Genomic DNA, 22,710 nt, shown 5'->3' on the forward strand with positions numbered 1-22,710 from the left:
ATGATACATCAAAAGTCTATCTCTCTGACACGACACGCTGTACTAAACATGAAATAATATAGATACCTCAGACAAAGGTAATGTCCACATAATAACTTTATTAATCATTTTTTGAAACACTAGAAGAACAAAACAATTTGTAGGACAGCAAACAAGTGATCAATGTATAAACAGGGGGTTTTCGGATCGTACAACAATCATTACTGTACAATACGCTTATTCACATTTTGTAGACTTCTTGTCTCCTGAACAGTGAGAACAGTGAATATAATATCATGGTTGGGAAAGGACAAAAAGGTACGGAGATAAGGTATGTTGTTTTGATACACTCGACTCAAGTACTACGACATTTCAGTATTGCATTCGGTACTACGTTCCTACGACTCGCAGCGATTCATAATAGTTTCTGCATTTACACTCTGTTGCTGACTTTTGAGTTTGGTGTTAATCGCTTAATAGCAGTAATTATACCTTTCACAAAACCGGTATGAGACATATAAGAGATACAGAATAAGTTGTAAGGAAAACGACAACTAAGACGAGCGGACAATAAGAGACAAAACAGTGCTTTTTATTCCGCGGAAAGTCTCTAAATCACACACAACACCGAGTGTATGTACATGAAAAGTACTAGTACATGTATCTAGGAGGGTAATGCATTGATGTTCAAGTAGAGCTCAATTTCACCAGAGCTAACTTGTAACAACTTTCTTACTGGTATCTGAATTGGTACACGTATTTCTGCCCGTTGGTATCACGAACATCGGTCGACGGCAATATCGACAGCAGAACAAGGGCCAGAAAGTTTCTAGAAATTGCATGAAAACATGTCGCCATTCGTTCGAGAACAGTTTTATGGACTACAGAGCAGGGCTCCACACTAATTTTCATTTTTGGTGGCCCAAAGGCAAACATCCGACCCTTTTTGGTGGCCCGATCAGGCCACCAAATTATTCATTTCTGAAATTTTGGTGGCCCGATGTGCGTTTTTGGTGGCCCCGGGCCACCGGGCCACCGTTAGTGTCGAGCCCTGAGACTACAGGAATATTGTCTTAGCAACCCTATAAATTATGGTGTCAACGATCAACAGTATAACAAGTTGAGACAGACACTGTGGTGTCATCACTGTAGTAAGTGCTTTTAAAGCCGTACACCTGCATGGAAAAGGACAAAGACCACTCTGAAGTTTTGGTAATCGTTTTTTAAGAACATTTCGCATCTTACCTCATATCTATTATGAATTAAACCTGTCAAGACTAGAAATAAAAAAGAAAATGGAGTACCCAATTACATTACAATGTTTTATATGTAAAGAACTTTATTATGAAGGTGGTAGAAGTTTACCAGGGTTTTCTTACCGTTGACTGACGTAAAACTGATTGATATCATCTCTGAACAGCAACAACTCGGCAGCTATTCAACTCTATACTGCAATCATGACAAACATACTGACAACTTATTACTTCCTTTCGTCGGGGAAAGAATCCAAATGCACTTTTATTTTCAGATATAACTTCTTTTTGGTTATAAGTCAAAGTCAGTGAACGACGCACAATAATTTACTGTCTTCCCTTTTCGCTGTGTTTTAAATAACCCGATCAAAGATAAAAGTGTCATTTATTTTATGTCTGAGGTTAGAAGGACTACATTGTATTTATCAGCCTTGAATTCATTCCAATCCAATGTGATTATTCACATAGCCCCGTCATATATAAATTCTTTTTTTTTCCAATTGTAATATGCTGAATATACTGAAGAACTGAAGATGAAAGCCATTTTCCACATTATATCATCCACTTCCACATTATGTACCACATGAAACATATTGATATTCCTGAATGACGTATTGTAACCACGCCCATATACCCTCGCCATAATTGTCAACTTTGACTCATGTGACTCTTTCAATGCAAGGTTCCCATATTCCAATAATCATTTCCTGACGACCACCCATATCGTACAATTGTCAGAGTATTCGAGCAGATACGCTAATCTCATTTCTTATACTGACGTTGTATCAAAAAGTATTATCCACCTGCTATCTTCTTTAAGACTCCATTTCTACGCGAATTCCTCTTCGAAACTGTACGTGACAAGCGATTAATTCAATTTTTATGTAATAGTTCGACACAAGCTCGTTTCTCCCTTTTTCGTGTCCTTACAAGAGTGTTGATCAAATTCTCTGCACAAAATTGTGTCTTTTTGTTAACATCTTTAACTCACGAATATTACGGATTATAACACTATACTACTCGATAGTCACTTGGGACCCTGTAATATGAATCTGTCATTAGCATTACATCGTGGATGTGGCGTCTTCCATAATAATTATATAAATTGATGGAAAAAATGTATGATTATCGCGCCTGTCCTCAGTTAATGATTGTGCACAATAAACGTCATAAAAATTAAATTCCATTGACCTACTCCCATGGAAAAAAAAAAACACAAAACATATTCCTATAAAAGTCTCTCGGCCAAAGTAGTCTTAAGAATGAAAAAAAAAGTACGACGTTAAGATAAGAAACTTTACAGAAACGTCTACACCCCGGATGGTATACACACTTATTTCAAGTAACAGGAAGGTTGCTTTCCAACCTGAACACAACAACACATTACGGGTTTATAATTCTGGTAGAAACACATTCAAAACAAACGATAGTGAGAGAGACAGATTAACTACCACAGTTTTCTTATGTTTTCCTCAAAGATATATTACAAAACGTTTCCACTCACAAACTCGGGTGTCAACAAGAGTGTTGTGAGATAAAATATATAAATACATCCTCAGTACTAGATATGAATTTAGTACCTTGTTTCTTCTTATGGCGTATAGTACAACAATTGTTGGAAAGTGGAGTGGAGAGTACAGTCTCAATAGTGCAAATAAGAAACCATGTCCCACTTGGGAAATGATAATACTGTGCATTGTTTAAGGACACCATGCCACGCCTGTCATAGCAACCTACCACTGATTTTAACGTCGGTTTACCTGTTCTCGTGTTAGTTTCGTTCATTTGGTTTACAAATGCCATCCAGCGGTCAATACTCCTGCATATCTGATCATGGCAGACTAAATTTTCAGAGATGCTACATTTATGATTACTGCAAATTCGACTTCGTGGATCCCACCACTTCTACTGTTGCGTGGAGTTCTGACATGAAGGTTCAGCAAATTGCTGTTCACATGTGCAGTGATGTTGTTCCACGTAAAGGGACGTCAGCAATTAATTGCAGATGACACAAGTGTGTTCTGCGAGTAACAATCTTGCTGATTAATACGTCACTCATTGCGTCACACAGTGACGCTTTGCACCGTACGCCAGGTTATCACTAATCATTATTTTAAATCTGGAGGCTAAACCGGCAAGAGTTTCGGTCTTGTCTGTCCGAAGTACTTTCGCGCCCTCTCCTTTGGAGAAAGACATAACTTCTGCTTTTGTCCACGGGAGCCGGAGTCTCCCCGGGTTTTCTAACGGTTTTCTAACCATGCCAAGATAAATTGAACCAGAATCTGTTGTGTATCTCACAGGAATTTCTTGCTATGTCTTGACTCAATGGCGAGACAGCGAGATAATTTCCGCTGATGTATATTATTTTAACGAATTACTTGATTTACGTCCTTTGAACTCAGATTGCGGCGGACTGTCTTAAAACTATTACAAGAGTGAAGAATCGTCCTGTCGCTTCGTCTACCTCGGCTTGGCTTGACTTTGCGTGCGTCTAGACGATGAGGTCCAGGGTAGATGATCCATAATGATCATTCATCGTTCAGTATCGGCATTCCACCTTCAACAAAGTCACGTGATAGAGTTAAGGACAATGATTTGTACTTTGGTCTTGCTATACTCCTATTATACGAGGCTATAGGTCAACCACTCGAGTTCATCAACCATTCACACCAAAAACACAAATCCTGCATTGTCGAACCTTATCACATCTTTACCATGCACATCTTCAACTCTAAACCCTGTCAAGTACTATATAAAAAATCAAAGAGTTTCCAGCCTTGCTATCATCTCACATTGCTGGATCACTCTCTTTTTTCTGCTAAAGTCATCTTGTCCATATTTTGTCAAAGTTTGTAGAGTAAGTAGGCGTTTTCGGTTCAATCATAATCCTCTTTAATGTCCAGTGGATGGTGCGGCGGACTATTTGACTCGCCGTTATCCGACCCGCCGTAGTTACTGACGTCCGAACCGCCATCTAACCCGCAGGCGCTATCCGAACTGTGATTGGATACTATGCTGCTGGCGTTGGCCAAGTTACCCGGAAGTGTATTGTTCAGTCCCGTTGAGCTTCCGGGTGGCAGGCCCAATTTGACCTCCATGGCCTGAAGACGCTTCTCTGCTAGCTCCCTTTCTCGGGCACCCTTGCATCTCTTCCACTTCATCCGGCGATTCTGGAACCACACCTTCACCTGTAGAGGGGGAAAAAACCCAGAACATCATCAAAGCAGGGTGATCATTATGATTGCTCAAAGAGCATCTTAGATTCAACGACTCTTATTACTGGGGTCATCCCAAGAGACCGACATCCACAAGTCATACGGCCCACGAGCTCGACATTGAGAGAGGTACATGAGTCATACAGCCCATGACTCATACAGCCCATGAGCTCTACATTACGTAAAAAGGGTCCATGAGTCCGACACCAGGCAAACAAGGCCCACGAGTCTGACACTGCGTACATTATGCCCCGTGATGTAATGTCGGTCTCGTGGGCTCTTTTTTCCCTTAGTGTCGGACTCGTGGGCCTTGTTTGCCTATCGTCGGACTCCTGGGCTTTACGACTCCCGGGCTGTATGACTCGTGACATGCACCCTTATCATTTTGTCTCTTATATACTTCATCTCATTCTTTCGTGGAGTCGAGTGCGACCCTCTTTGACCCCCGGGAAACAGTCACATGCTCTTCAAGCACCTCAACACTAGGCGAATTCTTATAGCCTCCCTGTGTGGAAAACCCAAAAAGCCTTGCATACAAGAAAGGCTTCTGTTCAACTTAAGATTTGGGTCTGCCCCGAAGTCTCTTGCTTTAAACATCAGATCATTTGCGTCTCAATTCGTTATCTCTCATAGTACTCTCGATTTCAAGCCATTACACATCTCACTCTATTTTGTATGCAACGTGTTGCAACTGTTGCTGGGAAATTGGAGGTTTAGTTGAATCTTTTCCAACGTGCAGCATACTTGTTAAATGGCAGTCAATTACAAGAATAAAGAGCTACTTATGGCAGAATTGAACACAGTTAAAAGCAATTCCAAGACTTGGAGTAAGATATGATACAGTTTCTGGAAGCTCAAATATCTGATCATGCGTATTCTATCTAGACTAAATTGTAAGGACAGCAATAATTTACTGCTAACGTGTGCTGACATTAACAGTGTCGACAATTTGCTTGTTCGGGATTTTTTTAAAGATGAAAATATCTATGATGGATGACGTTCTCTGTGAAAATATTCAAGAATACTTTGTTAGAGGTACGGAAATCCACTGTTAATTATGGATATGTTTTAAGTAAATTCCAAATATCTTGTCTCAACATGATTATTTAATTTTGCTACTGTTGTCCTCTATCATAACAAGCAGACTAATGTATTTGAAAAGATGGTGTACCGCTTCCATTCATTAGATTTAATAATCTTACGCGACAGAATTGCGTCGAAACCATATGCACCGCAGTTATAACAATTAAACAACTTTCCACCACGCTTTTTTTAATTCAAAATGAACAAACCAAAGTCGGTTATCTTTATAGTGTATTCGTGGCAGAAGAAATAGTTGGAATTCAGTATAGACTCCGCTTTTGGGGGATTTAACAAAGCCGGGGATGAGAGCGAGAGCGATCAATGTATAAACGCAGTACAACAAAACCCTCGAAGAATTATTTCCATGTGATAATGATTGACCTCTATGATCGCAAGCTGAATATCATATCGGTTAAACTAGCATGTACAATGTCTTCATCGCATTGCTCTGTCAGACACGAAGTAGTGATTAGCCATCCTGATAATAAACTACAGATGGCGCTGTAGATTGTAACTTCTCGCGGCGAAGTGCCATCCCGCTGCGTTCCAACGCCATCTTTCGGATGCCCCGCCAACGTCAAATACTATCCCAGCATAATGCTTTAAAAAACAAATATCTCGACATGTTTTGACCCAGTTTTCATGAAAAGGCACTGAAGTCCCTTTCATCCTCCCGTGCCAACGATGTGTAGACAGCTGGAAAGTAATCTAATAGTCTGTCGCAGGGGACGGTCTGGTGGTACATATACCGCACAATTGTCTATTTGAAGTTCCGTGACACGGCTTTCATGTGTTGTAGCGTGAAAAAGAAAAAGATGTCGGCCATTTTTTGTTTCTCTCTAGTTTTCATATTACATCCTTAAACTCTACTACGGCGCTCCATTGCGAAGCTCGTAATCTCTGAGGCATTACTATGCCGTTTCATCGTAATCTCTGTTTTGAATGAAATCTGCGGATTATAAAGATGCCAGCGATGCGAACCATTATGAACCGGCCAACTTTTGGAGCCAAAATAACGCGTGGGAGATTGCTGCGTCTGACTGGTGCTTAATATATTCATTCATGATGAACACATCCTGTCAAATATCTAGGATCATTCTAAATCCGGGTCACTTTACTGATGATGATCTAGGCCTAAATGTTTTTTACAGACAGCTGTAGAATGATGATTGTATAATTTGTTACACAGCAGTAGAGCAAGGCGACACGTATAAGTTTGTAACGGGAGTTTATGCTGCCCATGTAGTAAACATGAAATGATACTCATCGACTGAAAAACCTATCCAACATAATACAGCTTAGTTTCTTATTGGTTTTGTTTCTTCTTCTTCTTCTTCTTCTTCTTCTTCTTCTTTAGAGCATGTAAATATATTTCAAATCTATTTCTAACCTTTTGAAATCTAGTCTGTCATTCTGATATAATTTATGCTGGTTAAGTTACGTTGGTATGTTCCCGTCCCATCTTTTGGACAAGAAAAGTCTAAATCTATATCATAAACTATGAAATGATTTCAATAAAGATTGTTATGCTGAAGTTGTTGTCGTATGTAACGATGAGGACGATGATGGTGGCAGTCGTCATCACCATCATTGCAGTCATCGTTATGGTATCTATTCCCCTTGCATATCGTTTTTAAAGAAAAGCATATCGTATGTACGATACGACATGTTGAGGCTAATATTATTCCCCCTGCCATCTGAAAGAGGTAAGTCAAGTGCTATTTCATTTTGCTAGAAATATGAAATAATGATGTTGAGTTCTCTGAACATGTTCTTCATATCATTTCCCTACTGTAACATAAATTGCTGTGGTCTTCTGGTTCACCGACAGCACATAGATAACGGATCGTCTGCTTTTCCTCAAACTTCACCGATTCGTACTACGCATAAATTCATAATCAAGTGAATCTAATATGAGGAAAATTCCCCTTTAACGTCACTGTATGGTGAGCCATATCTGTCAGTGCGCCTCGTGTTAAAACTGTATATTCTATCCTCCCTAAGTCAGTTGTACTGGGCACATTATTAATTAAGTGTCTTTTTCTTCCTTAATAGATTATTGTGAGTGTAGCCGTGATGGAAAGCTGCCTAACACAAGGACAAATAAGCGTCCGGCTGCATTGCATTATAGCACAAATCGCACGGCTGCAGACTGGGGTAATGGGACAGTACCACAGTACATTAATATGTATATGCTTTTGCAGTAATTGATGTGTGCTTCCCATTGAATAATGCATGAGAAAATTGCATGATGTATAAAAGCATATTATCCTCAATGATGATTTGCTGATGAGGACCTACAGCAACTTTGATTCAAAGAAAGAGATAATAACAAGGGTAGAAAATTGTGATTATATTTTGAGATTACAACCCAACTTTCTGTCGTTTCAAACACATGTTTTTGTTTTTGTTTTTGCAGTTGTTGGAAGGGGGCTGGCATGACAAAACAAGATCGTGATCGTCCACGATACCAACCTGTCGCTCGGTGAGGTTGAGTGTGACTGCGATCTCGTACCGCCGCAGTCGCGTCAGGTAGTTATGGTGGGCGAACTCGTTCTCCAGCTCTCTGATCTGCTCCTTGGTGAACGCCGTCCGCTCCTTGCGCGGCTTCGTCGAGAGGTCCAGCTGTTTGTAGCCTCCCTGATCGCCCGGTAGATTACCTGGATGAGAAGGGACAGACGGGTGGGGGGGGGGGGAGAAATATACATTAGTAAAACTGTTATCCTTTAGCCCCAGTTTATAATATCATGCATGTGTGTATTGTTGCTTAGTGTACGCTTTCAAAGTGACAATATTTAAACCACAAGGGCCTTTACAATAGGAAACAAGGCAAACACCATTCCATGGCTTTCTTATCAAATTTCAGTCTACTTCAAAATTAAATGGCATATTACTTTAAATCATCTGAGGAGAAGAAACAAATGCCAGTAATGGAATTTCGTATTTCAAGATTTTGACAGAGATCTATTGCTTTAAGCTAAAATTGTCCAATAATCTAAGCGTCATCATGCACATACAAGGGATAATATATGAAGGAGGCTGATTGTAGTGCATTGTAATTTCCTGGTCAACTTCTTCTCGGCCAATTTTCCATCTTAAACTGATAAACGACGCAATACAGCCCCTTTCAAAATTGTATGGACTACACTGACATCCTTTCTCTGTAAATTGATTTCTAGTCTCTAGAAATCTTCCTCGATTTCTGATTTTCATGAGTTCGATGCATGGGGAGATCCACTCCATTTTAAGACTTGTAGACATTGATGAAAAGAAAGGAGGTAGAAACAGAACGGTGAGAGTTTCATCAACACCGGTGGAAAAAAAGAAAGAAAAAAGGAATATGCGGAAATTCATAATGTGATTTCGTAACATAACACGGTGACGTTACTGGGGAATAATCACATGTAGCGGTGATGTTATCGCTTTACATCCCTATTGGTTATTGTATACGATTATTTTAGAAATCACAATTTTGGTCGATTATTTGACAACAACCATATTTCCCTTGAAACATAATCAATATCTAGTTTACTAAGAAAACAAAAACCCTTCTGTTATCAATAACGTCATCGTCATCACAAAAATTTGCACACACACACAAAAAAAATAATATCACATTTTCGCGAAAACATATGAAACTTAAGCATTTACATCCAATGTTTAAGCAATTTTTACGGTTCTGTTTGATTGGTTTATTTGAATTTCTTCGTCAACTTGTCAAGGCGTGAAATTTGAGTCGACTACATTGCTTATTTTCTTTCTTTCTTCAAGATTTTTCTGTCATCTTTAAACCATGAGATAGCACATTCATGGCAAATGCCATTGCATGACGTCAAAACGACGAAAGGTAGATCTGAGACAGACATTTATTTATCTGGCCTTCATGGAATTTGACGGCATTTTCTACTTTGTCTTCAAAAAGACATTATTTCGTGAGAGATGATTCGTATCTGAAAGGAATCATATTCAGAAAGAGACATACAAAAGATGAAAAATAAAATCTTCGAACCACAGTTTAAAAGTCATTGTTGTTTTCTTCTCCAATGTAAGTGATGAACACTAACATGAAACTATATTTGCGAAAAATACCGTGTTTGACAGCTACCGTGATGTGTTTACAATGACCCAATATCATGCCCGACTTCGAGGAATGGATTGATTGGTACATTGTCTACCGCTAGAGCTTTGTGCAGTAAAATAAAGACAATTTCTCAAATTCAGCTACATATTGTCATGTGCACAGTGATGACAAAAAGTGAACTGTACTGTAAAATGCTTACAAACGAACATAATAAAACATGTGTGGAAGGGGGGAAACGCGGAAGGGAGGGGTGAGGGAGTGTAGATTGACAGAAAAGGAAGGAGAAGAAGATTGTTTGATGAAAATGAAAATATGGGGCCAACATAACAGCTAGAATGTCACGCATTTTGCGACCCCGTATGTCCATTAGTGAAGCTGCTGATGTCAGTGACACTTGGAGCGCGTCTTGGGTGTTCCTCTCGGCCGAGCGTGGCGGGCCGGGGATGCGCTGTGCGCTGGTCTGTCACCACCCTCATAATGGTGACGCATCGCGGGTTAAAAGAAATAATAATAATGAGAGCCGATATAACGCTCGACGCTTGTGAATATTACTCTATTGACAGCCGCTCATGCATTAATCTTAAGATTCTTTGTGGCCATCAACTCCATGATATAAATATTGAACAACAGATCAACACCATCTGAAAATAAACAAATTTATTTCAAGCTATTTCGATGCACTTCATTACGAAGTGTATGCTGATGTATACGATCCATGTTGTATGTGACTCGATGTCAAATACGAATGAGGTGAACTGAATGAAAGTTGATGATAAGAAGGTAAAGTGTGCTGGATCACCCCTGAAAGTGAAGACTGATTTATGGAAATAGTAATGCTAATGATAACACCAACAATAATAGTAATGAAAATGATAACATCAATGATATTGATAGTCATAAGGATGATGATGATGAAATAACCCCTAAAAATATTATAATCATAAGATAAGTAAAAGTATGAGTAAAAGTATGAGGGGATTGCTTTTTAGCAGTCCCCTCCATTTCCAACATATATTTTTTTTAATGTATATGTTGAAATTTACAGCAATTGTATTAGTGTTCATTTTGTTTTTCATTGCACTGTTGTGTTATTATTTGTATTCAAATGTTGTAATCACAATATGTGTTGGAAATGAAATAAAACGAAATAAAAAACAATAACAATGACCATTATATACCTATGGATGTATTCAAGTTATAACAAGGAAAACTAAGTAGTCCAATGAGACATTACAGTCCATAATAACTGCGACATTTCTTCACTAATACTCTCCTATATTACGTGGGAACGACAGACTTTGTGCCAAGTACATAATAATCATCGGGTCAGCATTGTCGGAACCAAAGTGCTGTTACCTTGGCGATCACCTCAGCACTTATTAGCCGGTCGAATCCCCCGCTTCCTCCCTCACCCTTCACCTCTTCTCTAAATGTTGTCTGCCGAGATCAGGGGGCTTACAGGGGGCAAATTTGGGCAATCAGCTGCATTTCCACCAATATCCGGCATCTGTAACACCCTCCGGTCTTCCCAGAACCATCTAGCTGCTGACATGTTCATGGGCTTGGATTGGTAAAGTTTGGCGGTTATTCTTACATACGCGTATAAATTTGCATGTCTGTGACGTGTACACATTTCCGGTGCCATACGACAGAACAGTCTCCTTTTTTTTTCTTATAAAGAGACATAGAACCACATCATCGACGAGAAGTGTCTTTCTTTTTCTGATCTGCTAGATTAGGTTGAGCAAAATAGCAAGTGAAAAATTGTGTAGTTAACGGTTTCGTTATTTCAGGCTACACTTTCAGGTCTGACATTTCCGCTGTGAAGAAATTTTGAAATGTGCTTTTTATTCAGAATCTATATAGGAGAAGACATCAAAAATGACAAATTGACAGACACCAGTACAAGTTTTTCTAACCATTGCATCCATTACCTTGTTTGTTTATGTAAGTCATTTTTTCTTACATGCGACCAAAGATGGTGGTGGGGTATTTTGATTCATAATTTAGCACAACGTCTCATGGCTTACTTGCCATAAATAAAGAAAGGGTGTTTGGGTGGTGGTAGACCCTGTGGCAAGTAAACTAGAGTTGTATTACGAGGTAAAAGTATCGTTTGTGAACTCATGGTCCATGTTGAACTCATTCACTCATCAAAATCAGGACTATATCGTTTGCTGATGTTCGCTTGTATGAAGTCGTCATTCAATTTGATTATCAAAATTTTAAACCATGTAGGCCTATACTCATACTCGTTGGGTATTTTGAAACAATTACGACTTTTTTTATCTGAAGAATTATTTTTCATTCCTCTCTTCCGTCGATATCGAATCATTGTGAGAGTCCAACCGATCTCGATCTGCACATAATCATCTGACCAGCTTGACTCGGTACATCTGAGCAGGCTTTCAAAAAGTATATTATAGCCGAAGAGAGGAAATTCTGCTTATATGCTATACTGCCTAAAGGCCAATAGAATACAATAAGATCCAGATCAGCTATTGCTGCCGGCTTGGCCTGATCAGGGAGGCGGTCCTCCATGGTCTGATCATGACCTCTACAAAATAAAGTACCATGTACCTATTTATTCGTGTGATTGTTTGTTTGTTTGTTTATTTGTTAGGCTCTGCTTCAGTCGCAACTACTTTCGTCACTTCCCTCCCCCGTGTTTCCCCTTCGGTGCGGGCTCTCACTGTAAGTATTAAGTATGAACCACTGTAAGGCAGACTAACTGAAATAAGGCTTGATGGCACCCATGGATGCACGGGGGTCTATTTTTTGAAATGAACTTTGGGGAAAGTGCAGTCGTTGATTTTCGTCGGTATCATCATAACCGTGGACCATTTTCCCCCTATCACAGTCGCATTGTATTTTGTTTTTGATTCACACTCCACCACATTTTTTTTTTCACTGATGGCACACTTAATTGAAGTTAGCAGAGCGCCTATCATGATGCTGCACGGAAGATTATTGGCGACTGTGAACAGCACGGTGGATGTTCGATGGGCGGTTTCATTATCATCGAATATTATTATCAGCGGCGGGCTCAAAAAAGTGGCGGGTCTTCCGAGCTCCGAGGAACCGTGAATGTTGTCGGCGCTCGCCCGCGCATTACTCGACAATGTAATGTAGCGAAAATTTTCCCGCCGTTCTGTGTGTAACAGTAATCATTACACCAATGCCAGGCTCGTCATGTAGGGCGGATCTTGCGCGTTATCGTGTTTGATTTGTTCCCAATTACACCGAAAGAGATACACTTTAATAAAAACCACCAAACGGTAAAGGTCTTACGTTGACATGGGAATATTTCAATGATATCGGCACGATGAAATCCTCGGGGCGAAATACACCCAATATACAAAAAATTGGGACCTACCGCCAAAGATCTGTGCCAGAAATACAGGTTACACAGCACTGAACGCTAAATATGAGCAGAAAACACACAGAACTGTGATATTAAAATAATCACGGATCAATGTTGTTGTTGCTTCTCAACGCGATGTAATTCACATTACAACAGATATACTTATGCAGTAAAAAAACGAAGGACACAGAACCTGTTGATAAACGCCATAATGTTGTGGCTATTCAAAATTGGTGTTGGTAAGATGATGAGGCACGTGTCGGCAAAGGAGGCATAATACCTCCTGGTATCAACTTACTCCTCTGATCATTTCACGACGGGCGTGCCCAAAAGCCTACAATCGTAAACACACACAATTATAGTTATTTTAGTATTCTGCAGTCACTCCAGCGAGTCATCGAAAATCGCCACAAACAAAAAACTCGTTAAAATCGGCGCAGTCTGCAGGCAGAAAGGGGGGACTTCTCTCTCTAATTGTCGCGCGTAATTCGATCTGAGGGGCCGACGCTGGGCTGTTTTTACGACGCCCAGACGCATTAACGCCCGTTCCTTGAGGGCAAAGGGAAGTTGTTGAGGTGCATTTCCGTTTTTATTGATGCGTTTTTAATGAGTAGGTAGCGGCCATTGTTTTTGTTGTGTGCCGCTCTTGCGTGCTGCCGCTCCGGGAGTGTACACGGCAGTGAACGAAACGAGCTTATCGCCCCGAGACCGCGCTAGTTTGAACCTTGAATGAACATCCAGAATTCGTGGGTATGCCCTTTTTTCGAGGAAACAAACTTCTATAAAGACTTAAATACCCCCTTTGATTGTACCATTTTCAGTCATGAGATGTGGGCTCAACAACTACATGTCTGTTCTCTTGTCAAACATAAATTTATAAGCAGTAACCATAATGATACCAGGGAGGGGCACCACCTCCCTGATGATACCGATAACGTCATAAGAACAATTCTCAGGAACCAACTGTACTTCTCTTTCCCCGATAGTCTCCATCAGGTCTCCATACTGCTGATCATTGCTTTCTGATAGCCTTCTTTCTCACTGTGTGTCGGTCTCTAGCAAGTTTCTTTTCGGTCTTTGTCATTCACTCGAGTTATTCATTCTTAAACACGAAATATTACCATAGACAACAAAGTGATGGTCAGATGTGACAACATAATGCTTACATATAGATCCACGCTGTGTCGAGAAGTGGGGGGGGGGGGGGGGGCAGGGGAAAATACATCCTGTCGGTTATTGTTTGGCCTTTGACACCACGGTAGCTCCAGCGGCGGACACGCGCTATTTCTCCTCGCCGCTTTCCACATCATCACCATCGTATCAGCGCTTGTTGGCAGTATCACTCTAGGATTCGCCTTTTCATTCGTCGTGGGTTACAACGCTACACACCCCTACCACAAGTCGATAATGCGTGAAGGAAATCCAAGCAGCGTCAATTTTGCCGAAACATCAAATCCACTCAAAATCTAGATTTGTTTTTTTTTTCTGTTGTTTTTATTTCTGTGTCTCTCATGTCGAGAAGGCAATTGGAACAGCCAACAAAGCAAACAAATCTTATGCATTTATTTTTTATCAACTTTTCTTGAGTATGTCTCGGCGTATTCTCGCTACTATACTGAGAAGACAGTTCCATGCAGAAGTTATTTTTTCGCCGAAGATGTCCGAGGCCTACCTAAGATTGAAGAGTAAAAAAAAAAAAAACAATATCAACCAGACAGGATTCACAAAGCATTTTGACGGAAGCACCAACTCCTATTTTTTTTTTCCATAGAGCGAGGTCAGTAAATCTGACAAATATGCCCACTGATGTCCTCTGTCGCTTGTCAAATTTATAACGCCTTTATTTATTTAACTCTCAGCTATGAGCAGACGTCAACGTCACGGTATGAATTCTTTACGAGCAGAGCGGAAGGAGCATTGAGGCACAGAGGATTGCGAGCGGCTTGTATTACGCCATCTTCGTTCAGCTCCGAGTAAAACTTTTCTATAGAAAGGTTTACCTGAAGCAAAACGAAATGCCAGCAATCTCATTAACTGTATTTTTTTAGATAAAATTTGGAAGTTTGGTATAATTCTAACGTTCACGTGTTTTTCTCCTAAGTGTAATAGTGTGAACTGGAAATTAGATGAGTAAAGATGATGACGTAATCGCCTCAAAAGCCTGTCAGTGAACTTCTCCCAAATCTCCACATGAATATGTATATCCTTATCATCTTTTTAACATATCCAAAAAAGAATAAATTGTGTGTTGTGCATCTAATTATTGTGGAATTGCAATGATTTACCAAAAAGTAAATGACTTAAAAGGGGAGAGGAGTCGGTAGTATTCCTAAGTTAAAAAAAGGAAATTCCAACGAGCAATTTGTAATTATTTTGTGTATTGCTTGCAACTCAATGAGCCAACAAATACTAATCGGGGAGGTTTTGGCAGGTCTATTGTGGATACACGAAAAGTAGTTTCAGTTTTCAGGGAATCTCTTTGTAGAAAAGCGGAGAGTTGGCAGTTTCGTATTATAGTTACTCTAAATTAGCGATCACTCTGTGACTTGGATATTGTGAGTAAACAAATGAAAGACTTCAGATGCGAGAAAGCATCGTATACAAGGGGCATAATGTTGTGTTACCTTCTCGATCGATGTCTGATCCAATCCGTTTGTATAATAGCACTCCATTTCTTTGATTTTACTTTGTTTGATGAAATCAAGAGCAATATTGGTATCTGTACAAAATTACACAAATCAAGGGTATTAATCTATGACAAAAATATGTCGTTTCATCACACTTTGTTCATCACAATCATTGTAGGCCTAAATGCTATTAGTAAATACACCTAGAATAAATTGTTTACTCTTTGCTCTCAACATTATGCCCTCTCCGAAAAGTAGCGACAGGTAGGTTATCTCGGGGCGAACGCAAGTTATCTTCCGCCAGCGTTTTGTGATCCACAGCGCGTTTTTCTGACAAATCAATGTCAGTCTATTCTGTAACATTCTAAAGATCTGTAACAATTTCAATTGCATAAATTAGAAAGAGCAGGAATCGCACACCTTGGGCAGCGTTTTGTTTTCTGATCATGGTACATGCTACATCGTGTACTGAATACTGCCGCCAAAAAGGAGGGGAAAAAGATGACATCCCGAATTCTGTTTGAAAAACGTTCCTGACCGACTTTCGTGATGAGATATGATGGATAAAAATGATTGTTTCATCGAGAAAAGAGAGAGAGAGGGAGAGAGAAGGCGCCCGAGAGCTGAAGGGAATTGGTGATTAACGGCGAGCTGTGGTTGAGGAGGATAGGGTCGGCTCGGACGGGTGAGTTACGGCGAATGGCTCGCCTGAAACGAGGGTTCTCCAGCCATTGCTATTAAAGGACGCTGACTGTTTCACGTTAGGCTCTCGTTCTTTCATTCTTTCGAATAATTCATGCTTTTTATTTTGCTTCATTACTATATTCACGTTTTTTGTTTTCCTCGGAGGAGGGGATAACTTTTTGTTTTCTTTCCTAGAGTGAAAATACGTCTAAATTATCTGTATTATCACAGTTATAATCCGTGGCATGCGCGTGTTCAATTTCGCTATGATGCCATGTGTCAACGGAAGAGAATTGCCAAGTCTTGGTTATATGCTATAAAAAGTCATTCCAAATGAGTCTTGTTGATGATTTTTTTTTTTTTTTGAGGAACTCCTTTTCTTTATTTCAGCGCCTTTTCCGCGTCATAATGTTCTCTCACTATCTCCTACCTTCACGTTTTGTCCCTCATGTAAGTCTACAAAGTTAAAGCGTTGTTTTTATTTTAGTCGTGGTAGACGCAGGTGTTGGCGGAGAGATATCTCGCCGTGTAGTCTAACTCTCTGGAGACTCGTTGTTCTCCTGTTTCCGCGGCTAATCTGCGGCGAAGTGCCCGCCACAGAGTGGAGACACGTTCGCTTATCTCCTCGCACGATTTCCTCTTTCTATTTTCACGTGTGGGGATAAGAGCTTCTCCACTTGCAGACGATCTGATCATATTTCTACAGTTTCCGTCTAATTTTGAGCTGACAGCCCAGGTCAAAAATGCCGACGCATTACATCCAGCGGAAAATCAATTGCTCTTTTGTCGCAATTCTATAGTTTGGCTTTGCAATCATCAATTATATCCATATTGATAATCAGGCAACTTGAAAGTCATCTTCTACGGAACTGTTCACAAGGTGACTTTTTGTAAATAGGTGTGTGCCTCGTCCGAGACGACATTATGGTGTCCCTTTAAGCTCTGTCGTTGAGGGACTCGTTAAAAATTTGCTCCGGTATTTGCCCCGATCGTAACCCGCCGATACGGTTCATTGTCTGGACTATATTTCTTGGTATCGGGCAGGAATTAAGATGACAAGAAGTCATGCCACTAATCTTTCATCCCGATATCTGTCTGTCTACCCCGTTTTATTTATCATACTGTCCCTTTCTATATCCAATTTTCCTTTTTAATAGAATCGCCCATCGTCTGTTTTTCTTCATGCCATGTTTTCCTACATTTTTCTTTAAATATTACCTACCAAAAACTTATATCATCCCATTCTGACGGTTTGTTGTACTTTTTATAGGTAGGTCTGAACTAGGCTAAAGTCTCTTCTGACGATGAACGATGCATCGTTTCTGACAAGCTGGAAAGTCAGGTTCCATGATCAAGTATCGACAAACAAGGTTTTTCCGGCAAACAAAGGTTTTCAAAGCTTCTGAGTAAACTACATAGATAATTCTGAGATGTTTGTCGAAAAATAAACGAGTTGTCTCTTGAAGACGACGGAGTTGACGAAATGGAGAAGAGAAAATGATCACTGAATTCAGGAGCAAGCGAGTCGGCGTGTGCGTGTGTGAGAGAGAGTGTGTATGTATGTTGGAAAGAAATAAAAAGGGAAATAGAGGGAGAATGAGGGTGGGGTCCTCAGTAATATAATATTTCGAGAGTAGAGTCGGAGTGGACATGGAGTGAAATAGAGGTTAGCCGTCGAGCTTTACCTTGCGCAAAGGGGTATTTCCTGGTTACGGACCAAAAACTTGGACACAAGATTTCAGATTACTTTCTTTTGGTCGTGTAATCCACTGTTTTGTTCCCCGATTTTGCACAATGTCATTATTCACGTTTATGATTTATATGAAAAAAACGTAGTTTAGTGTCACCTTTTACTGTCACCGAAGGCATTGTACGGGCCTATCTCGAATTGATAAGAAAATGGAGTGGTTTCATGTGTGAGCGCATGCCTTCCCCCCACATCGCACCCAGCCACAAGTTCTACGACTTTTATGAATACCCGTCACGTTGAAGCGTAACGTTCTCAAACAGGTGCACCCAAAATCGGCGGCCCACACGAATATGACATAATATTCCAGCAAAGCAAAATATACACCCTTTACTTCCCTCTGGGGAATAACTCTAATCTAGTAAAATATGGGATGTCGGTCGCAAAACTCCCTGCTCCTATCTCTGTAATCCCCGTTCTTTTGCATTTACTTCCGTATTATTTACGGCTTCCTTTCCCGTTCTATTCTTTATGGACGTTGTAACAGGTGGTCATACGTAGGCTCCCGCGAACCACGGTATCTCTGGACCGGTCACGGAAGCCATTACATCTAGTTTGTAGTAATTAGGTGGTTCATATAATTCGCTTTTGATTGCAAGGTGATATGTTACAACGTATCTATTGTAGGGGAAAGCGCGTGCATGCCTGGTGCCAAGGAGAAAATGGAAGAGGAAGGGGGAAGGGGTACGAGAGAGGAAGGAGAACATAAACAGGAGGAGGAGATGGTGGAAGGAGACGTTGGAGGAAGAGGAGAATGAAACAAGGAAGCAGTATTGAAACAAAAAGAAGGGGGACAGTGAGGTAGGTGGAGGAACATAGTAAGGAGGAGAATGAAGAGCTATAGGAAGAAGGAAGGATTTCAAACAGGATTAGGACTATGATGTAGCAGACAACAGAATACCTCCTTTCATTAATTTTTGCCGAGTGTCTTTTTGTTCATTTGTCTAGATTTTTTTTTTAGTGATGTTTCCTATCATTAAAAACGAATCTATCTACTTGCCATAAGTCAGTGTAAACAAGACTGCCAAAAATATATTATAACGGATAAAAGCAATATTGTCGCTATTTTACCGCATCGACAACATTCATTGACAATATTATTTTTGTCATCATCTTTCGGCTAAGCTATTGGCGAGGATCTTGAATCACTTTACGTATGCAATATTGTATGTTACCAGCAATGCGCTAATTCAATTTGTTTGTTTGTTTGTTTGTTTGTTTGTTTGTTTTTTTGGTTTTTTTTAAGACAAGTCACTCCGGAAGCGGCCACATGGAGTGGATGACTATATCAATTGAAGCTATACTGTCGTCGTGTAGTGAGCAATACTCCTGAGCATCCAAAGCTTCGGGAAGCTACAATCTTGTTGACAGCAACAACATATCTGCCAGTCGACAATGAGGGCGTAAACAGTTTCAGCGTCGATTTATACATGACTGGTAGGTCACTTGCTGCGATTACAATCTGCTCGCATTTTTCCCCGTTTGACGTATGATTTGACGATTTGACAAGAAAAAGAGTCAATCTAGTAGTTGACCTATTGAACGTGAAGCAATTTGATATTCACAAGATAAACATATAGGGCTAGCCTGGAATTTAAGCAGAAAAAAATGACGGACAATTTCATTCCAACCGTAGTTCTCACCATTACTATCTGGACTTCCTTTCATAGTGAGGTCGTCTGCGCCATTTGTTGTACCCTGATGATGGCCTAACGCCGTGGGTGAAACAATGGGTGGACTCGACGCTGTAACGGGGGGAGAAACCCCACCCCCTAAGCCGCCTCCGCCGCCTCCGCCACCACCGCCTGCGCTCGACGACTTGAGTCCGTCCAGATCGTGTGAGATATAATCGGAGTGGGACGTCGGATGGTGCGACGAGGGGTAGATGCGGTAGCAGGACGCCGGAGTGTGGGGGGCAACTCCGCTGGAGTGCAGGCTGCGCGCACTGGCCGTGGTCGCAGAGCTCCAGTCCTGAAACTGAGGGTGATGTGTCGGAGCCTGGTGGGGGTGGTGAATGCCAGCCGTCTGGGCAGAATGGTAGGACATGCTTGACAACGGCATCCCCGAACTCCCAAGAGGACGCTGCAAGAAGAAAAGAATCAGGAAAAAACGTTGAGTTACTTGCTACAAAATAATATCATATACATCGACTTTTCTTGAAAGTGTGTCGGTGCGTGTGTGTGTGTGGGGGGGGGGGTCACGTCATACGTAAACACGGTAGCTCCTGGTAAATACCAACGAGGTCTACTACAGGCAAGCCTAGTAGTATTTCCTTGCCAATTAACGAACAATCATGAACAAAAACGACGAAAACTAGACAGAGAGTTCCTCGAACGCTTTTCTTCACGAATACACTCATTCTCAGTTCTTTTCATGATCTTGCAATCAGAAAACTGCGTTTTCTCATTTTGTCGGTCGATAATACTACAAAATTTATCAATTAGCAAGTCGAGATTATAAATACTCTTGAAAAGAAGAAAACGATTGTATAGAACTGTAATGTCTCAATTACATTGTAGTGAGCGACGGCATTACTGAATTGCTGATTGAAGATCCATCTTCACATTCGCACAGATATTCATTCATTTTTCTAGAGACGTTTTCATCGTCGAACAGAAGCCATTCATTCAGTGATAATCAAATCAACCAGTATGTCACAACCGATATTTTCCACGCCTTGAATGAACGAATAGTGACATCATAGAAAACTGCCAGACACTGCGATTTGAAACTTTGTGTGACTGAGAACCGACTTCTGGCTGCCTGATCGATAAGACGCGAGAAGTAGGAAAGTCCTAGACTCAGGAGAAGATCATGATTACATTACCAAGTATTGGGTGACGGATACAGATAAATGTATGTACCGTATGTTTCAGTTACCAAGTGTACAATGCACACTCGGCGTTACTCTGAAGAATACACCTACAGCACAAAAGACGTCACATTATATAAAAACCAACAGTAAGTAGATATGGTCCAAGCATACTTGCTGTCACTATTCCTATATTATGTTCTTTAATCTAGTCCTGGACATTCAACTTGATGGAGACAAAACAAAATAAAACAAAAATCTCAACATATTCGTTTCTTCTATTTGTTTGTTTGTTTGTTTATAATGAATTATGTGGTTTAAAACACAAAGCCGTCAAAGAGTGTGAGAGAATGTCTTTTTTTGAACCATTACTATAAATGCCCCTTTTCATAATTTTTGTTTGCTTTTACATCGAGAGATTGACGCCACAAAACGAAAAATCAACCCACGTCTCTAATCAGCACAATGAGGTCATGCATCGATCCCGGCAGAAAAAAAAACAACAAAAAAACCAAAAAACAAAAAACGCTTACAGTCGCCATTTGTAACAATCAAGTCACCGCTGGTGTTTGCTGGTAACGAAGTATATCGCACTGTGGCTGAGAGCATTTACTGCCAAGGTTGTAAGTTACACTTGGTCGATGTTTATATCATGGATCGGGAAAGAGGCAATCAGCAGGCAGCAACATATTCACTCATGCAATAGTCAATATTAACTACTTCCTGTTTTGCCTTTCAGCTCCTGATTTTCCATTTTTTTTTTCTTTCAGGAGAGCTTTCAGTAAATCAGTGGAAATGCTCTCTCCGAAAGAGTGGCAAATAGGGGAGAATTTTCTGGTTCGGGTGCATCATCATAATGATTGGGTCCGACGCATTTGCCATCTTCCTGAGGAATCAATTTCGGTGTATTCTTTGCGGCAGAGAGCATAGCTTTAGAGAACGTGAGATGAAGAAGGGAAAATGAAGAAAATGAGGAAAAAAGATGAAAAATGATAGGAAAATATAGAAAAAGGAAGTCAAAGAAAAGAAGACCCAACAGAAGTGGAAGGAGAAGGAAGTGGAAGGAGAAAGAAGAAGGAGAAAGGAGATTACCAGGAGGAGGAGGGGAAGAGGAAGAGGATGAGGAGGAGGAAGAGGAAGTGGAGGAAGAGGAGGAGGAGGAAGAAGAGGAGGAGGAGGAGGAAGAGGAGGAGGAATAAAACGACCAAGAAAAAGAAAAACATGGTTCGTACAATTACAGTTTTATAATAATGTATCAAATATTACTAACAACTGTTTCTATCTTCTGACGAACTGAGAGAAGAAAAAATGGTGAAAGACTTCGGGACAATGTGAGAGCTCCATTCACCTCTACAACCTTTCTACTCTCAAGTACCTCGAAATTCCTCACCAAGACGCCATCTCGCGCGCCCCCATCCATCTTGTCCTTCCTCCTCCATCTCACTACAACGCACCCCTCTTCCTCCTCCTTCCAGCTCCCACCCTATCTTCCCGACCCTTCCCCCACCTCCAGCTCTAGCTCCTAACTCCACCCCACCCCGAGTCTACACTCGGTTCTGTTTTCAGCAGGCGGCTCAAGAGAAATTTGTATCGCCTTCTGAAGCGATTGTCGTCACGTATGAATCATCGGTAGCGAGGTATGATAGGCCGACCCCGACAGGGGTAATTCACCTGCTCTACTTTCATCACTACCCGTCTCATCAAGCGAACCGCATCATCCATTCATCCATCCATCTGCTATGTGTCTATCGACGTTGCCTGCTAGCTCTAGCTGTGGTGGGTCGGTGGGTGGTGTTCAGCGATGGAGCCCTGGTGAGGGGGTCGGGGTGGTGTCATGTGCTCTTGATGGCGACAAGTTCATTTTT

The 22,710-nt window shown here is 40.8% G+C and overlaps 1 protein-coding gene across 1 annotated transcript in view; it reads right to left on the bottom strand.

Moving 5' to 3' along the window:
• Positions 1-4,108: 4,108 nt before the first annotated feature.
• LOC140238118 (uncharacterized) overlaps positions 4,109-22,710 on the bottom strand; it is a 49,557-nt gene continuing 30,955 nt past the window's right edge. Inside the window, exons 2-4 of the mRNA XM_072318052.1 lie at positions 19,677-20,115; positions 8,006-8,190; positions 4,109-4,420 (exon numbers count right to left, since the gene is read on the bottom strand). Coding sequence (XP_072174153.1) covers positions 4,109-4,420; positions 8,006-8,190; positions 19,677-20,115 — 936 coding nt within the window. The remainder of the gene's footprint in view (positions 4,421-8,005; positions 8,191-19,676; positions 20,116-22,710) is intronic.

The sequence above is a fragment of the Diadema setosum genome, chromosome 14 (genome assembly GCF_964275005.1).
Source record: "Diadema setosum chromosome 14, eeDiaSeto1, whole genome shotgun sequence".
NCBI classification, from domain to species: Eukaryota; Metazoa; Echinodermata; class Echinoidea; order Diadematoida; family Diadematidae; genus Diadema; species Diadema setosum.